Source organism: Tachysurus fulvidraco, chromosome 13 (assembly GCF_022655615.1).
Source record: "Tachysurus fulvidraco isolate hzauxx_2018 chromosome 13, HZAU_PFXX_2.0, whole genome shotgun sequence".
Classification (NCBI taxonomy): Eukaryota; Metazoa; Chordata; class Actinopteri; order Siluriformes; family Bagridae; genus Tachysurus; species Tachysurus fulvidraco.
Genome location: NC_062530.1, coordinates 8,043,619 through 8,060,616, shown reverse-complemented (window position 1 = coordinate 8,060,616; position 16,998 = coordinate 8,043,619). Strand labels below are relative to the sequence as shown.

General features: G+C 36.0%; 1 protein-coding gene across 2 annotated transcripts in view; it reads left to right on the top strand.

The window, feature by feature from the left end:
- Window positions 1-16,998, top strand: part of LOC113643206 (rho guanine nucleotide exchange factor 17) — a 97,996-nt gene that overhangs the window by 63,339 nt on the left and 17,659 nt on the right. For both annotated transcript variants that reach the window (XM_027147439.2, XM_027147354.2), the window contains 6 exons: window positions 4,998-5,180; window positions 13,164-13,280; window positions 14,511-14,603; window positions 14,715-14,891; window positions 15,650-15,700; window positions 15,828-15,937. In XM_027147439.2, the coding sequence (XP_027003240.2) occupies window positions 4,998-5,180; window positions 13,164-13,280; window positions 14,511-14,603; window positions 14,715-14,891; window positions 15,650-15,700; window positions 15,828-15,937 (731 nt within the window). The remainder of the gene's footprint in view (window positions 1-4,997; window positions 5,181-13,163; window positions 13,281-14,510; window positions 14,604-14,714; window positions 14,892-15,649; window positions 15,701-15,827; window positions 15,938-16,998) is intronic.

The window sequence follows — 16,998 nt, the reverse complement described above, 5'->3', positions numbered from 1 at the left end:
TTTCCATAGCTCAAGGTCGCTTTACATTTCACAAATACAGTACATTCAGACACTTACATATACACAACACATAATACATATAATTGAATTATCCGAAATGCTTGTTAAATAGATATATTTTTAACTGGGACTTAAATGCACCCACAGATGTGATGTTTCGTAGTGTAGGAGGCAGCGAATTCCATAATTGAGGAGCATTTATACTAAATGACCTTCCACCAACAGTAGACATACGGAAAGGAGGGATGGACAACAAACCAAGTTCAGCTGATCTAAGGGACCGGACAGGGCGGTAAGGGGAAAGTAGGTCAGCCAGATATTGGGGAGCAAGACCATTTAATGCTTTGAACGTTAGAAGCAATACCTTAAAGTGTATACGTGATGCTACAGGTAGCCAGTGAAGGTCATGAAGCAGTGGAGTAATGTGAGCAGAGCGCCTAGTGGAGGTGAGAACTCTTGCTGCTGAGTTTTGAACATACTGTAATCTTGCGATAAGTTTTTTTGGAAGACCAAGAAATAAGGCATTGCAATAGTCCAGACGTGAAGTGATTAGTGCATGAATTAAGGTTTCAGTATCAGCTATGGTGAGAGAAGATCGGAGACGAGCAATATTATGAAGATGGAAAAAAAAGTTTTTAACAAGAGAAGAAATGTGAGGGCCAAAAGATAGATTTGAATCGAATAAAACCCCAAGGTTTCGGATCGATGACGAAGGCTTAATGTGAGTTCCATGAACATCAAAAGACTGGTTCATCGTCATCAAGCTATACCTTTAGTGGATCCTGGGTATGTCTTGTGGCCTTGATCCATTTGGAAATGCGTGATAATGCATAGTGAATCGACCAGAAGGCACTTTATAAGGTGCCCAAAGCCACCTTAACTGCTCCTTGGAGGAGGAGTGGCAACAGTCCAAAGCTGTCCTGTATTCAACAAGAAAAAATACAATTCTAGCCCAAAAAACTAATCACTCTATATCCCACTGCATCAACTGATTCTATCCAAGATTCAAGATAGAAAGCTTGTACAATAGCTGGCACACAGTCCACTTAAATAGATGAGTCAACTGTGACGACTATGCATAGAAACAACAAAAAGTCTATACAACCAGAAAACAATATAGAATGGGTGTAAGGTAAGGAGTGCAAGATGACACATCCAAGAGCATTCCAAAATATGTATCTATGTATGTAAATTTGTCAAGTCAAGTAAAGAAGCTTTTCAACCACATGTAGTCGATGCAGTACATAGTGAAAGTAAACAAAGTTCTTCTAGGACCATGGTCCTACATAAGATAAGACAGAGCCACATAGAGCAACACAGAGCTAAGGACTGAAGTAAGTGCAAAGTATGTATAAAGTGTCCAGTACATGTGCAGTGTACTGTAGGAGGTGTATAGTGGTGCTGAGTGTGTGTGCTAGAAGCTGAAGTAGTGATCAGATGTCTTATGGGAGTGAGCTTTCAATCCGGTTTCTATGTTGTCCTCCCAAAAACATGCAAGGATTTTGATTGAAGACTGGAAATTGCCCCTGAGTGTAAGTTTGTGTGAATGTATGCTTGCATGGTACACTGGTATGGACTAGTTTCCCATTTCAGGTGTATTCTTCTTGCCAGTGTTCACAGGATAAAATTTATTATTGGACAAAATGCTTTTACTCACCATTCCTTCTCATCATTCTATATTTTATAGTTTATATAATTTTTGGAATTTTTTTGTATTTACCATGTTTGCAAGCCTGCAAGGTAGGGGGTTTGACTCCCTCTCGCATGTTCTCTGTGTGCTCTGGGGGTTTTCACTGGGCATTCCCCCATTCCAAAGACATACAGTGTAGGCTCTGTGAGGTTGTGCTGTTTGAGACACTGTGCTGTGCTTCCGATAGGTTTTCTCATTCGCCAGTGCGTCAAGAGAGAAATTTTCTGTAATCACAGACTCTGCCAGAACTGATGCTGCACATCTGTTTTACGCAGCTTCTGTAAATCGGAAACTGTAATTCAGTAAGTAAACTAGTTTACTAGTTAAAGATAACCAAGCTTAGCCAAAGTAATCTACAAGCGTTAGCAAATGTTATCTTAGTGAATTGAAAGTTAATATGCCTACAACATGCATCAAATTTCTTCTCTCTGTTCTCACCCATCTTCTAAAGTAAACTTCCCCTGAATGTCCAGACTGCTGAGTCATGTTTGACTTGTATACAAAGATACACCACTATACAAAGTGTGCTCTGTTTTCTTACCTCTACTAACTCCCACACAAACTCCTCCCTATCAGGGCTTTAAAGTTAATGGCATCCTCAGGGGGATTTCACACCAATTGCTCTGTGCAAGTGAGATAAGTATTTGTTACTTTAGTTTCACAAACAAAAAACTTTAGCAAAGGGGCATGTAATGTTGAAAATCTGTTCATATAACTCAGTTGAAATTGTTTCATGCTATAAATGTACAACACAAAACCAAAAACTGCTGTACAAACTAACTAAGTGACTGAAATCCAACTAGTGAGGGAATGCCATGAGTGTAACCAAATGATAACAGCAAACTACTGAGATTAAAAAGTAAATGTTAAAGCTACTAAGTGAAAGATACGTACTTGCCATTTGGGAGAAGGCTAACTAGCAAACGCAAATTAGTGAGTGAAAGTATTAGTGGAAATTAATTAGTGACCAAATATTAACCTAGTGAGCAAAGTAAACTAATGAGCAAAATCTAGCAAGTGGAATGTAACCTAGCATAAGCAAAGCTAAACTAGCACACAAAACTGCAAACAAAAATCAGACATATTGCATCACTTCATGTGACAATGGGGTATATGTAATTTGGTCATTTCATTTAACAAACAATTTGTTTGATAGAACAGTCATGCTTGCATTTAAGTCTGAGCGAGTGAAGTAGCAGCCTGGGACAGAAACATGTTAATTATGTCTTATTAGAATATAAGGCCCCACCCTTCTAGACTATTTGTTCATATGCTTTAGCATATAATGAAGAGGGTGAATAAAAACGAATAAGAGGCAATCCAGAGTTTTTTCTTTATTTATTTATTTTTATTTTTATGACGCTCTTTTATCAAAAGAAAATTGAAAAATAAAACAGTTTAAATATTTTTTATATAATTTTTGGGATTTTAGCACTCATTTTATGGATTATATATGTATGCTTTCACACTCATAAAAATCATCTTTATGAATTCGAAAAACAAGTAATAAATGTTTAATGAGGAAATACTAGAGTACTAATGAAACACTGCATTATTTATTATCCATGGAGGCTCGTACCAGAAACCCCCCGAAGCCCATTTTTACTCTCAAGCTAAAATGTATTGATTTATTTTTTATGATCAATAAAGATGAATTAAAAATAAATGATTGCCTTTGATTGTAAACATATTTGCTGAGGGTTGCTCATTCATAATGAAACTATTACAAAAATTTATATGCTTTAATTATAATTTATTTTAGAGAATATCTGAGCATGTTGTCACCATGGGTTGACACTGTACAATGGGGTTCCAGTCTGTCAGAGGAATGGAACTCGACCAATCAGCATTGTCAATCAGCATGAACTAATTAATTATTTAAAAGTGGCAAGTCGGATATAAAATTAGCCAGGACACTTTTGGCTTTCAGTGTGAGATGTGTGTATTTCTATCTGTTGGGATAACCTTACACAGAATATTAGTGGATGAAAATAACACCTTCAGATTTTAGATGCTTCCCAGACAGTAGAATTGGATTTGATATTAACAAGCTAGCTAAAACATAAATACTTATGAAAAACCTAAAAAAGTTTTGTCCATTAATCGCCACTGTCGAGTGTGACATGACAAAGACAAGGCTGTTTATGCCACACTTTTACTCTTGTAACCGTTCCAATAAGTTTCTCTTTTTAAAATGTATTTATAAATAATAAAATAAAAAAAGAAAACATTTGGACACCCTATTAATACTATTAATACTCAGTTCTTTTTTAAGAAATGTGTGTCAATTTTTTTTATCTTGTTTTAAGATCAAAGGAATTAAAGAAAAAAGTTAGAACGCATCCCCTGTCCATAACACTTCCACCTTCATGTTTCACAGCTGTATTTGGTTTACATCGAACATTCTTTGTTATTGTCCTAAAATAATTACATTTTAGACTTATCTGTCCAAAGCACATTATTCCAGATGTCTTGGCCTTTGTCTCTGTATTCTTTTGCAAACGTCAGTCTTGTCCTTTTCCTCTTTGCACACCTTTCATGATAAAGTTGTGCAGTCTCTTTCTGACTAGAGATTCATGCACTTTGAGATCAACTGGAGCAAGAGCTTGCTGTAGGTCTCGTTAATATTTTTGGGGTTTTGGTGCATCTTGTAGTCTGCTCTTGGGGTGAATTTGCTTGAATGGCCAGACCTGGCCATGATGGCAGTTGTTTTAAATGTTGTAAATTAAATCTTGGACAGTGGAATGGATGATTAGAAATTCTTTTGAGATCTTTTTAACTCACCATGGTGATACCGCTCACTTCAACAATTAAGAGCAAACCAAAGGTTTAAATAAGGCAAGCCTTCTTCAAAATGCTCTGTAACAATGTTCTAAAAATTTACACCTGATGTGATCATTTTATACAATTTAAATACAAATAAATGTGGGGGTGTCCTTACTTTTTCCTCATAAGAAATAAGATTTGTTATAAATTACATTTTACATATCATTTAAAAATAATTTCTTAGCTTTTTTTGTTTAGTTATATTACTTAAATCTTCAAATATTGTTAAAATGAAGATCGAATGCCTACTGTATATGTTTAACTATTTAAAAAAAAAAGGCTTTCATGGGGTGTAATTTTTTTTCATGGGATTTAATTTTTTCACATGACTGTATATTTGTATGTATGTATTCTTGTTTGTCCTCTAGACTTGTATTTAAAAAAAATTAAAATTTTAAAGTATACAGTATATGCTGCCATCACTAATTCAGCCTATAGATATGACTGTGGTAAATAGTGCATCTTCTGTTGGCCATTGCAGAGCTACCTGAAGCCACTTAAGCAGTCAGATAACCCACCACTCTGCGACCCGTCTCTAGTAGACGAGATGTTCTACCAGATCCCGGAAATCCTGGAACACCATGAGCTTTTCCTGGAGCAGGTGATCAGCTGCGTTAACGACTGGCATGAGCGCCAGACTATCGGCGACCTCCTCGTTCAGTCGGTGAGTATGAGACACTTTCCCTGACAACGGTTTGGAGTCAGCACTTGTTTCTTGCATGTATGTTTTTGTTGTTTATTTGTCCCTAGCAGTAGGGTTGTCTTAAAATCATTTAATTATATTATCATCTTGATTTTGCCTTAAAAAATTTGTGAAACTTGAATTGGTGAAATTGCATGCACATAATTCTTCCTTAAAACTATTACCAGTGAAGACATATATGTAATTATTTCTGTAATGTAACTAATTCTGTGATAGCTATACTCATGTTCAGCACACATGAATGTAAGTGGGCTTTAGTTTAATGTGGGTAGTGATGACATCTGGGAAAATCTTGAGCAATGCTACCTTCCTGAAGGAACTGGTTATTGAATTATCAGTAGGAATACTTCACCTCTGTGTAGACCTCATGTCCTTAAGAATCTACTCATATCTGTCATTCTCATACTAGCTCAGATTTCAGCCTTTCTATCAAAAACATTTATTTTTCTATCCCGTTATATTCACTTAATTCGAATGCATACATCAGTTTGCTGGGCCCCTGAGCAAGGTTGTTAACCCTCAATTGCTCAGTTGTATAAAATGTAAGTCACTCTGGATAAGGGTCTGCTAAATGCCAGAAATGTAAATTATGTAACACTGAGCTCATACCTGAGGTGAGACTCAAACCCATTACTCTCGTGTTCACAGTAGCCGTATTACCACTGCGCTATTCTACCATACGTGTATTAACTGCTGAAATGTAATACTGTAGATATAGGTCCTGTCAATCCCAACATCCTCATGAGGTTTCACAGTGTAACTGGATTACTTTAATATTGCAATAATTGATCAAGCTAACTAAGAAACTTAGTATTTATGTTTAGTGTAATCAATGAAATTGCAGTTTGTTTAGAAATCTTATTTTTATGTAAACTGTATGTAATATTTGTTTGCACCATGTGCCTAATATTGAAGCCAGCATTTCCACTAATTCGGAGCAGCTTTTGTTTGGTGCAGATGTTGAAATGTCAAGCAGTTTTCTGTGGTGTGATGTGGATGTATTATGAGGCTTAGATGCTCAGTAGAGGCCCCTAGTGGTCAATATACATGGGACTATACAAGTTGTTTTGTATGGCTAAAAGTATGTGGTCACCTGCCCTCCACCCACATATGCAACAAATTTGAAAGCATGCAATTGTCTAGAATGGTTTTGTAGGCAAAAGTCTTAAGATTTAATTTAATGGAACTTTGAGGTCTCGTCTGACAATGTCTTTGTGTGCAAAGTGAGGTTAAGGTTGGTGTAAACTGGGGAAACTGGAACACTAACTGTGTACCAGTCCTTCTTGTCTGTTGTCACTAATAGTCTTGTGGCTGAACTGCCATGTTCTCAGATCTGGTGTAAAGCATTACCAGTAGAAGGGAGGTTATATTATAACAGCAAAGGAGCAAAGAATCTGGAATGAGATATTCAACAAGCGCATAATGTATAGCTTCAGTGTCATTACTGGTTGAGTCATTAAATGAAAACAATACAATAGCATTCGATACATAGCTTCACCTAAAACTCTCTGTGTATTAAATCAGCATAGAATCAGTACACAATGTGCAGAAAAACTGTCACTATATCACTATGCCACATACATATAGTGAAAAAATAGACACTATCACAGACTGAAATGCAATGTGAGAACATTCTGAACACCTTGCAAACACCATGGCTCATAAGTGAGATGTTTGCGAATGACTTAATGACTTCTTCTGACACTGGATTGATGGGAATATATGTTTTATCTATCCTTATATATTTCAACTGTTCCTTTCTAAAAAAAAAAATAAACTGGCATTCCTCCAAGAATGGAAATTCTGAACATTTAGATTCCTCTGAACTCTCCTCTGTTTTCTGCTGCATCTTTAAGAGGTGCATTTCCATTAGTCATGGGACTGAAATCCACCAGTGTTTTAAGAGAGCAATGCTGGAGTCAGCCAGGTTGGAGCCATTCTTACTACTCTTTATACTCTTGCAGTATGGGTTTGAAGTGCTTGGTTGAAGGCATGGTTCTACTTATGATCTACTGAGTAGGTCAGAAGACACCACACTGTCCACCGGATGCCATTTTGTCTTTCCGTTCACATAATCGCACAAACTCTATATACACAGCAATTACACAAACTTCCATGCATTCGTACTTAAGTAAAATGTGAAAGAACCTTTCTAGGAAGTGGCTTATATGTATTTCTGAAATGCACAATTAATGTTTTTTTGTTGTTATATCAAAAACCATTAGCTGTACATTTCAGCAATATATATTATATTAGTCTAACTACTGTTCTATACTCTGGCCTACTCTACTCTGGTCTATTCTATTGCACTGTACTCTACTTTATCTATTCTGATGCACTCTAGTCTGTCTAGTCAAGTCTGTCTAGTCTAGTCTTTTGTTTCCTTGCCTATTATTTATATATCACCACATATTTAATTCAATTCAAAAAAATTTTTGTATAGCACTTTTAACAATTGCCATTTTCTCAAAGTAGCTTTATAGAACATAAACATAAAACAAAAGGTTAATATAAAGAATAATAAAAATTTTAATATAATACAAAAAATCTAAATTAATATTAGATATGTTTAACCCTCCTATTGTCCTCCTATACAAATTAGGAGCGCCGAGTCAACTTGACCTTGTCTGTTTTGACTGCTTATAAAAAATTAAGTATACATGATAGCCTTTTTTTTCTTCACCTTTTTAGTCTAACTTGTTTCCAACATATTAACATATATTTTGCAAATATATATTTGGCATAATGAACCTTATTTGTGTACAAAAATGCCTCATTATGAATTATTTTTACTATAGAGGCACAAAAGTTGATGCACAATTACAGGCTGGTATATTAAGACAGGAGATTGTTTTGAAACCATTTTGACCATTTTTAACATCAGCAAATAATAAAACCTTTTTTTTTCCAGGCCAAATTGACTTGAATGCTTATAAATAAAAAATTTACAGTGATCACATTCTGTGTGTAATATCTATTTTACATTTGTAAAACAGCATCTATTTTGCCCACCTGATGTCATCTGTTTAACTAACAAAAGGCCACACACACACACACACACACACACACACACACACACACACACACACACACACACACACACACACACTCACACTCAATAACATGGCATAATTTCATGTGAATAAAACTTATTTTACACTCCTAATGTTGTTTTTATTATACTTAATTTATGAACGATAAACCTTATGAAATTATGCCATGTTTTTGAGTAAAATAAGCAGAAATTGTTCAATATTATTTTGGATAACCACTGACTGATAAATGTCAAACATTACTCAGTATATCTCCAGGCCAAAGCTGAATGATGCAACTAAATTTATAAATAAGAGAGGAAACAAATAAGATTTGCAAAATACATGTATTTTATTTTTTAACTTCTTTATAGAAATATGAATGTGTGTGTGTGAAACTTTTACAAATGTGTAGCCTTTGTCTTGTCTAGAGGCCAACTGAAATGCAATGCCCAATTCTTTGAACAGTGTTTGACTGTGTGTGTGTGTGTGTGTGTGTGTGTGTGTGTGTGTGTGTGTGTGTGTGTGTGTGTGTGTGTGTGTGTGTGTGTGTGAGTGAAGCTTGTTGCTAGATCAGATTTTGCCCCCGGCTGGAGTGATGCATATCAAAAGTGTGAAATATTTAGAAATGTTTGGCTTTTTTGTGTTTGATTTGGGTGCGTGTGTTAGTGGACATTTTATGCGTGCATTTTTGTGTCTCTATGTATTTTCATTGCGCTGAAAAGGGCAAAAGTGTGACCTATTGCCCCACTAAATGGGGCCGGGTCAAAATGACCCAGAAGTATCCAAAACGCATAGTATATACTGGTCTGAACAATGAAGTTCAATGAAAATAGACAAAATTAATTTTAGTTGCACAGTTTGTAATTTGGAACAATCCTGGTAAATTTCAGGCAAATATGTGGAAGAAAACCCAAGTTATGTCACATAAAACTTTCATTAAACCTTTCAGCCTGGTCAAATAAACCCAAGGAAAATAGGAAGGTTAAATGTATTTGTATTTATACCCAATGAGCAAGTTGTGGACTGTGGCAATGAAAAACTCCCTTGAATGATAAAGAAAGAAATCTTGAGAGGAACCAGACTCAAAGGGAACCTTATCCTCATATGGGTGACACTGGAGGGTGTGATTATGAATATACAGTCTGATAAATGTATTGATGAAAAGGTTGTTGTCCTCAAAGACCACATGGAGTTGGCAACTCCTCTTAGTATAGCAGAGTCTAACTGGAGCTGGTAAATAGATGCCTCAGGGGTCCTCACAGGGTCAGCCTCATCTCAGTGGTGGTCCAAAATCATGGCACGGAAGACAATCAGATGCAATTTCTGGATGCCTCGGGATGGGTATAAAAAGAGAAGCAGTGGAGAGGGATTAACGTAGCTGCTGTTCAAAATATTAGCAAGCATTAGATGATAATGTGCATTTGGTCAGATGTATTAGAGAACAATTATTATGGGATGTATTATGTGTACGCCTGACTAAAGAGAAGTTTTTAATCTGTGTCTGAGCCCCGAACTCTATCAGGAAGACTATTCCAAAGTTTGTGAGCTAAATACAAAAACGCTCTACCGGCTTTAGTAGATTTTGATATTCTGGGAGCTACTAGAAGTCCTGAGTTTTGTGATCTCAGAGAGCATGAAGGATTGTAACTTGTTAGTGGACTAGTTAGATACATAGGAGCTAAACCATTAAGAGCCTTGTACGTAAGTAGCAGCAGTTTGTAATCAATTCTAAACTTAACAGGTAGCCAGTGTAGAGATGCTAAATTTGCAGTTATATGATCACATTTTCTTGTCCTGGTAAGAACTCTGGCAGCTGCATTTTGGACTAACTGTAGACTATTTATTAAAGGTGCAGGACAACCCCCTAGTGATGCATTACAATAGACCAGTCTAGAGGTCATGATTGCATGAACTAGCTTCTCAGCTTCAGATAAAGATAGGATGTTTCTTAGCTTGGCAATATTTCTAAGGTAGAAGAAGGCTGTTTTTGTAATATGTGTGATATGATTTTCACATACAAATATGATTTATCCCAAAAAACAGTTTGCCAGAAATCAGGGTAACCATAAATAAGGGTATGAATACAGGGCTGTTGCCTTGAGGCTATGTCTATCATATCATTTGTTAGAGAAGGTGGAGGATGTAATGCACCTTTAAAACTTAGACTTCAAGAGCCACAGATATGAGTTTAAGAGGACATTTAAACATATTGTATTGCGGATGTGTTGTTTTTATCGTGAAGTTTGTGTCACCTGATTCACAAAGGCTGCATTATACAGAGAAATGTATGTGGTAAAATAATTGGATATTGCGATGGTGTTACTAGTAACACATTATAATAACAGTACATGAAATGTCCTACACTAATACCTGAATAAATACTTACTTATATATAAACTAATGGTGAGTTAACCCATGTATTGATCATAAACTAATAAACACCACACAAGTCCACCTTTGTTACCAAGTACTTTAGTATCAACTAACTGTTAGATAATGTATTAATTACTATTTAGGTGTAAACCCAATCAAACATGCTCAAAGTCTAAAATGCCAGTAAATAATCTTATAGAACTCGATAAATGTTATTATATTTAATGTCACACTTGTGTGTAAAAAAAGCATAGCTTCAGGCATGAGGCACCCATAGCATGTACTAGTACTATAATGGGATATAATGGAAAAAAATAATGGAAAAAATTTGAGACAAAAAGGGAGTGCTTATTATTAGTTCATATTTCTGTTTGATAAGGGGAATCAGTGTAAATTCTGAAAGTAATCCAGTGCCGTCCATTGATGTTTGTATATGCAGCTGTAACGGTATATAACATATAATACATGTACTAAAATGTACTTAAGGTGGTAGTTATTCATGTATGAATTTATAAGATTCACATCGTGATTAAGGTTAGCTCTTTCATTAGAGAGTAGTACATGTCTTAATTCATCACTAGTTCATACATAAATTAGTATTAATTCAGGGATTAGTGCAGGATTATTCATGTACTTTTATGCATCAAGTCAAGTATCTGTGACTTACAGAGCTAATTTTCTTAGCAGCTTCTTGATGGCAGGAAAGAAAAGTCATTGTGCCAGAATATGACTCAAAAATCCTATAACTAATGCGATGGTTGATCAGGTAGAGAAGATGATCAGGAAGAGAAGGTAGTGTTAAATAATGCATTAAGTAGAAAATGGTACCATTTGAAGTAAAGCTGTGTGTCTGTGTGTGTGTGAGAGAGAGAGAGAGAGAGAGAGAGAGAGAGAGAGAGAGAGAGAGAGAGAGAGAGAGAGAGACCGTTTACTGTGTCATTTAAATCATTTGCAGATTTTCTTTTTTTTGCATCCACACTACCAGATCTATTTTTGTGTACATCACTTAACCTTATTATTCAAGGAGGCATTTATTTAAAACTGAGACAAATCCATTTTTAACTACTGTATGTGAGATGTTCTATTATGAAACTGAAATCTGTGACTCCCAAGTGGTGAAACAGAAAAGTGCTCAACTTGTCATCAGGAGAGCATGAGTTTGAATATAGATGACAAGAACATCAAAATTGCTTCTGCTCTGCTCTTGGTGGTAGGGATGGCATAAGATCACCTGTGAGCTCATGAGCATCTGTGAGCTCATGTGTGCAGAAGAGGGCAGAGAGCTCTTAATTCCAAGCGTTTCATGCTGTCCTGTGATGCTGCAAAGGCTGAAAGGAGGATCTATGTTTCCCATGTGATATTGATCACTTTAGGATTTTCCAAAAAATGTGACATTCATGGTGTAGACAAACTAATTTGCACAGCTTTTTTAATTGAATGCTATATGGTTCCATGCTGGTCTGTTTTGCTAGGACATCAGGTTTACATTTTCAGACCCCTAAAACATGATGCTGAACAAAACAAGCTGTGAGTGGTTGGTTTATCATCTTATGCAGGCCCTGACTCAAAAATGCTGTTATGGTTTTCAGAACTTCTGCTGTCAATCTGAATGTCTAGTTACACAAAGGTTATACAATATAACATTTTTTAAATCTCTATTAGCTTTGCTAAGTGAACAAATAAAACAATGGTCCTTATTTATTAATACTTTCATAAATCTGTATTTAAATGTCTACACAATGTCTGAACAATCTGAATTTAAAAATGTCTCAGATAGACAAAACGTTCAATCACACTGATTTTGTTCATACTCTCTTGTGTGTAAACTGACAAATGCCAATCCCCATAAATTACCATCCTTGTTTTTTGCTGCAGCTGATTTTCATTTAGCCACTCCCACAAAAATCCTTAAAAGGCAAAGTGACGTGACATACAGCTAAGTACGGTGACCCATAATCAGAATTCGTTCTCTGCATTTGACCCATCCAAAGTGCACACACACAGCAGTGAACACACACACACCGTGAACACACACCCGGAGCAGTGGGCAGCCATTTATGCTGCGGCGCCCGGGGAGCAGTTGGGGGTTTCGGTGCCTTGCTCATGGGCACCTCAGTCATGGCCGGCCCGAGACTCGAACCCACAACCTTAGGATTACGAAAAAAATTACAAAGCTCACATAGAGCTGAAAAAGACAAATGACTAAACATAAATATTCTAAATAGTCTACAGATACAAGACAAATAGAAGGTTCAGATTTGTGAGTCTCATTATATGTAAATTTTGACAAACTTAGAAGCTCTTACAAAACGTGAATATCTTTTCATATTTTTATGAACATTACATTTCTTGTTGAAAATCAGTGGCGCAGATGTTTGGTCATGCTGTGGCTGGGTAGCAGCGGCACAAACAGGTTGCTTGATCTGAACATAACTGTCTTGAGGAGTGTTATGAGTAAGGAATAAAAATTCTAGCTTTGTGAATTTCTGGTAAAAGTTGTCTGTCTCTGATGACTCTCTTCTGTCCCCTGTCTCAGTTTTCCAAAGAGGTGCTGGCTAACATTTACTCGGCATACATCGATAACTTTTTGAATGCCAAAGACGCAGTGAGGATTGCTAAAGAAGCCAAACCTGCTTTCATGAAGTTCTTGGAGGTATGTTTTTCAGCATGTATGTATGTATTCCTCTACGTTCCATGCTTGAGACGGACAGTCCTGCATGTTTAGTATATTGAGTCTTAGGGCCCTGTACATATCCAATGACAAATGTTATAATCAGCTATTTAGTAGTTTGTGAATTTCTTAGCTAAACTGACGTGCAATACACAGAGAGAAATTGAAAATGGGTAAAGGTTTAACTTTTAAAATGGCAGATGTCTATATAGGAACACTAACTGGACATGAAGTAAGCCAAAGCCGATGGATTAGGAAAAGAAAGCCGCTGGCTCCATTCTAAATAAAATGATGAAGCATGCAGAATCCATTCTAACAATATTTGCAGTGAAAACCTTTTTCCCCTCCTCAGTGTTCATGTTGTGTTATTCTTGGTGGCTAAAGAAATAGATTGTTACCCACAATACACCGCAATTTGTCAGCTTTAGCTGCATGGAATGGTCGTGAGCCAGCAGGTTCAGTCACACTGAAGTGAATGTGTAATGGAATGAAATGGGCTGGGTTTCACAGAAATGTGTTGTTGCAAGATCATGAGTTTAATCTGATGAACTTGACAATGCTTTAGCTGTCCATGGTCAGGAGTCCAAGAGGTTAACATTAGTCATGCTGTCTGTGTGGGAAGAATGAATGATGGCATTACTCTCTCCCTTGTCAATCAAAGCTAGACTTATCAATCACAAACATTAGTAAGATCATGTATGCGGAAAAGGAAAGAAAGTACTTTCATCCGAGCCTTACTCTGGACTGTGATGCTGCATGAGCAGCTGATCGAATATATGATGTTATCTAAAGCTAGGTTTACATGTTTTAGAGGAAGCATGTGTTAAGTTTGCCTGTTCTTTTTTTTATAAGTGTATTTTAGGTTGACTCGCTTGCGTGTTGTCAAGGGACTCATTATAGCGAGCACACAGGCAAAGCTGGCCTTATCATGTACCGGTTGGTTCTGTACAGCCAAATCATTGATTTTGCTACCCCCCAGTGGATGTGTCTGAAACTAGCTCAACTAATATACAAGGAATTGGCAAAAAGGATATGTACTGTACATTACATCTATGTTTAGTCATTTAGTATACTTTTATAACTATAACAATACTTTTATTATGTAATTGCAGTTTTATTACAGTTGAGCTGAAATCGCTTTCTTTCTTTCATTCTTTCTTCCCCCCCCCTCCCCCCCCTCTCTCTCACTCACTCACTTTCTCTCACACACAGCAAAGTATGCGAGAGAATAAAGAGAAACAAGCTTTGGGTGATCTAATGATCAAACCTGTGCAGCGTATCCCGCGCTATGAACTATTAGTCAAAGTGAGTATTCAAGTTTTTTTTTCAGCCCTTAACTCATTATTTTCACATGTTCTATATCCTGAACATTCTGTGAAACTTAAAGTTTATTGAAGTGTGTGTTGGTGGGGGTAGGATTTGCTGAAACACACTCCAGAAGATCACCCAGATCATGCGCACCTGCTAGATGCTCAGAAGAACATAAAGAGATTGGCTGAGAGGATCAATAAAGGACGGCGTAACGCGGAGGAGGTGGAGCGAGAGACACGGGTCATGCAGGAGATCGAGGCACACATAGAGGGGGTGGAGCATGTAAGAATTCTCAGATGAGTTGCGGCTTACTCTCTAGTGTTGTAATGATATCTAATAATGAATTGGTTTTCAGTGTTAATGGAATGTAGCAAAACAAAACAAAAAATCAATATTCCACTTAGCTACTTGGCCTAGTCTGGTCTTGGTTTTGAGATGTCTGTGATTAGTGTAGTTAATTTAATTTAGTGCTGTGCAATCCTATTTTTACAATCAATATTTATGTCTGCATTTATTTCAAAGTGGGATTTTATTATACATTCTTACTTGGCTACTTGATTGACTTTCTTATATTACTTACTGACTTTTAACACTTTTAACTACTTACAGTTCTGTAGTAACCATATTTAATTACTTTAGATACTTAAATTATTTATATATGTTCCTACCTAACCGTTCTTTACTTACTAACCCTACATAATTAAAGATACTTACCAACTCACTTACTTAATTGCTTGCTGGCTTACTTTAGTTTTCCTTACTTTCTTGATAGGCAAACCACTTAATATCACCAGACATGAATATGACATCACCTGATATATAGTGATGTGCAGTTGTAAGCAGAGACTATAATGTACATTGATTATAAGAGTGGGAATTAATTATTGAGTTATACCTAGTTTAATTATTATTTTGATCATGTAAGTTAATCAGTTACACTTTTATGACTAAACAGTCCTTCTGATTATGCTGTACAGTAATGTTTATATTATAGAGATTGGTGTTAAATTCAGTATCTAATCGCTGTCATGTACTCTCAGATCCTGAATCCCCAGAGGAAATTCCTGCGACAGGAAATGGTGATGGAGGCGGTAAGCAAGCAGGAGAGAGAAATTCATTGGAAAAGCAATTTGTTAGTAATTAAATAATTGTTTGATAAGACACCAAAGATTTAGTGGTCCTCTCTCTTTCTCTCTCTCTCTCTCTCTCTCATTGTAGAAATCAGTAGGAGGGAAGAAGGATCGTTCTCTCTTCCTTTTCAGTGATTTGCTGATCTGTACGACTCTGAAGAGGAAGTCAGGCTCTTTACGCCGGAGCTCCATGAGTCTGTGAGTGGCTTATTAACTTACAAGCTGTAATTCAAACACTTGTGTTTGTTAGAAATCAGAAAAAGAAGAAAACAAAAAAAAAATTGTAAATCTGTCTGCAGCACATATTTAAGTTACATGTATTGAAGATGCATCCTTCCAAAAAATTCTTCATTTTGGGCCACAGAACATGGGTCTAAATAATTTGCACTTATTTTAGCATTTAATAACTATAATCATATGAATATAATCTTGAACATTAGATATATACCTGCCTGTATTTAAAGCCTACATGTGTAAATGGCATAAAATAGCATAAAATAATCCAACTAAATATTTACTTTTTTAAGTACAATTCTTTGTTTAGAACTTCTCAGGACTGACTGTGAAACATAAAATGTAATTTTTTCTTTTAAGATTTTCACGTAATAAAAACTAATTACTTGAGCAAATTTGAATTTGATATCCTTCAGTACTATTTCAGGTTTAAGACAGACTGTATATTATGTTGAATTATTGTACCACCCTCTAGTGTTTATACAAGGCACTGCACCTAGAAGTTTCTTTTTTTTTTCTTTTATATTATAATATAATAATTCTGATTTACAGTAAATACATTTTCAAACCAGTAATGTTGTCCAGGACATGCCAACCACTTCGGTTTTATTATTTACCACATCTTGGTTCACAATACTGAATAGGACAGATGGCAAATTTGAACTGAGCACCTCATTAAGAGAGCTTGATAAATAGATAATCAAAATGCTCCTAAGTGTTTTTGTACTGTATATAAGAACATTTTGGTATGATGGTACTTACTTCTGTTGAACATGATTTAGAAGATTAGATATATTTCGTGCAAGTACTTCACTGTTATGATTGTAATGATTACAACTTAGTCTTAACCACTGATCTTTAACTTAACTTTAAACTCCTGCCATATTGTTGCTCTAGTTGCCTAATATAAACACATTACTGTACTTCTGTTCACAGTTTACTTAATTGTACAGTGCTAGCTCCATGGTTCAGATGCCTATAACATGACTGTTCAGAAGGTCATGATTTCAAACAAGCAATGTTAA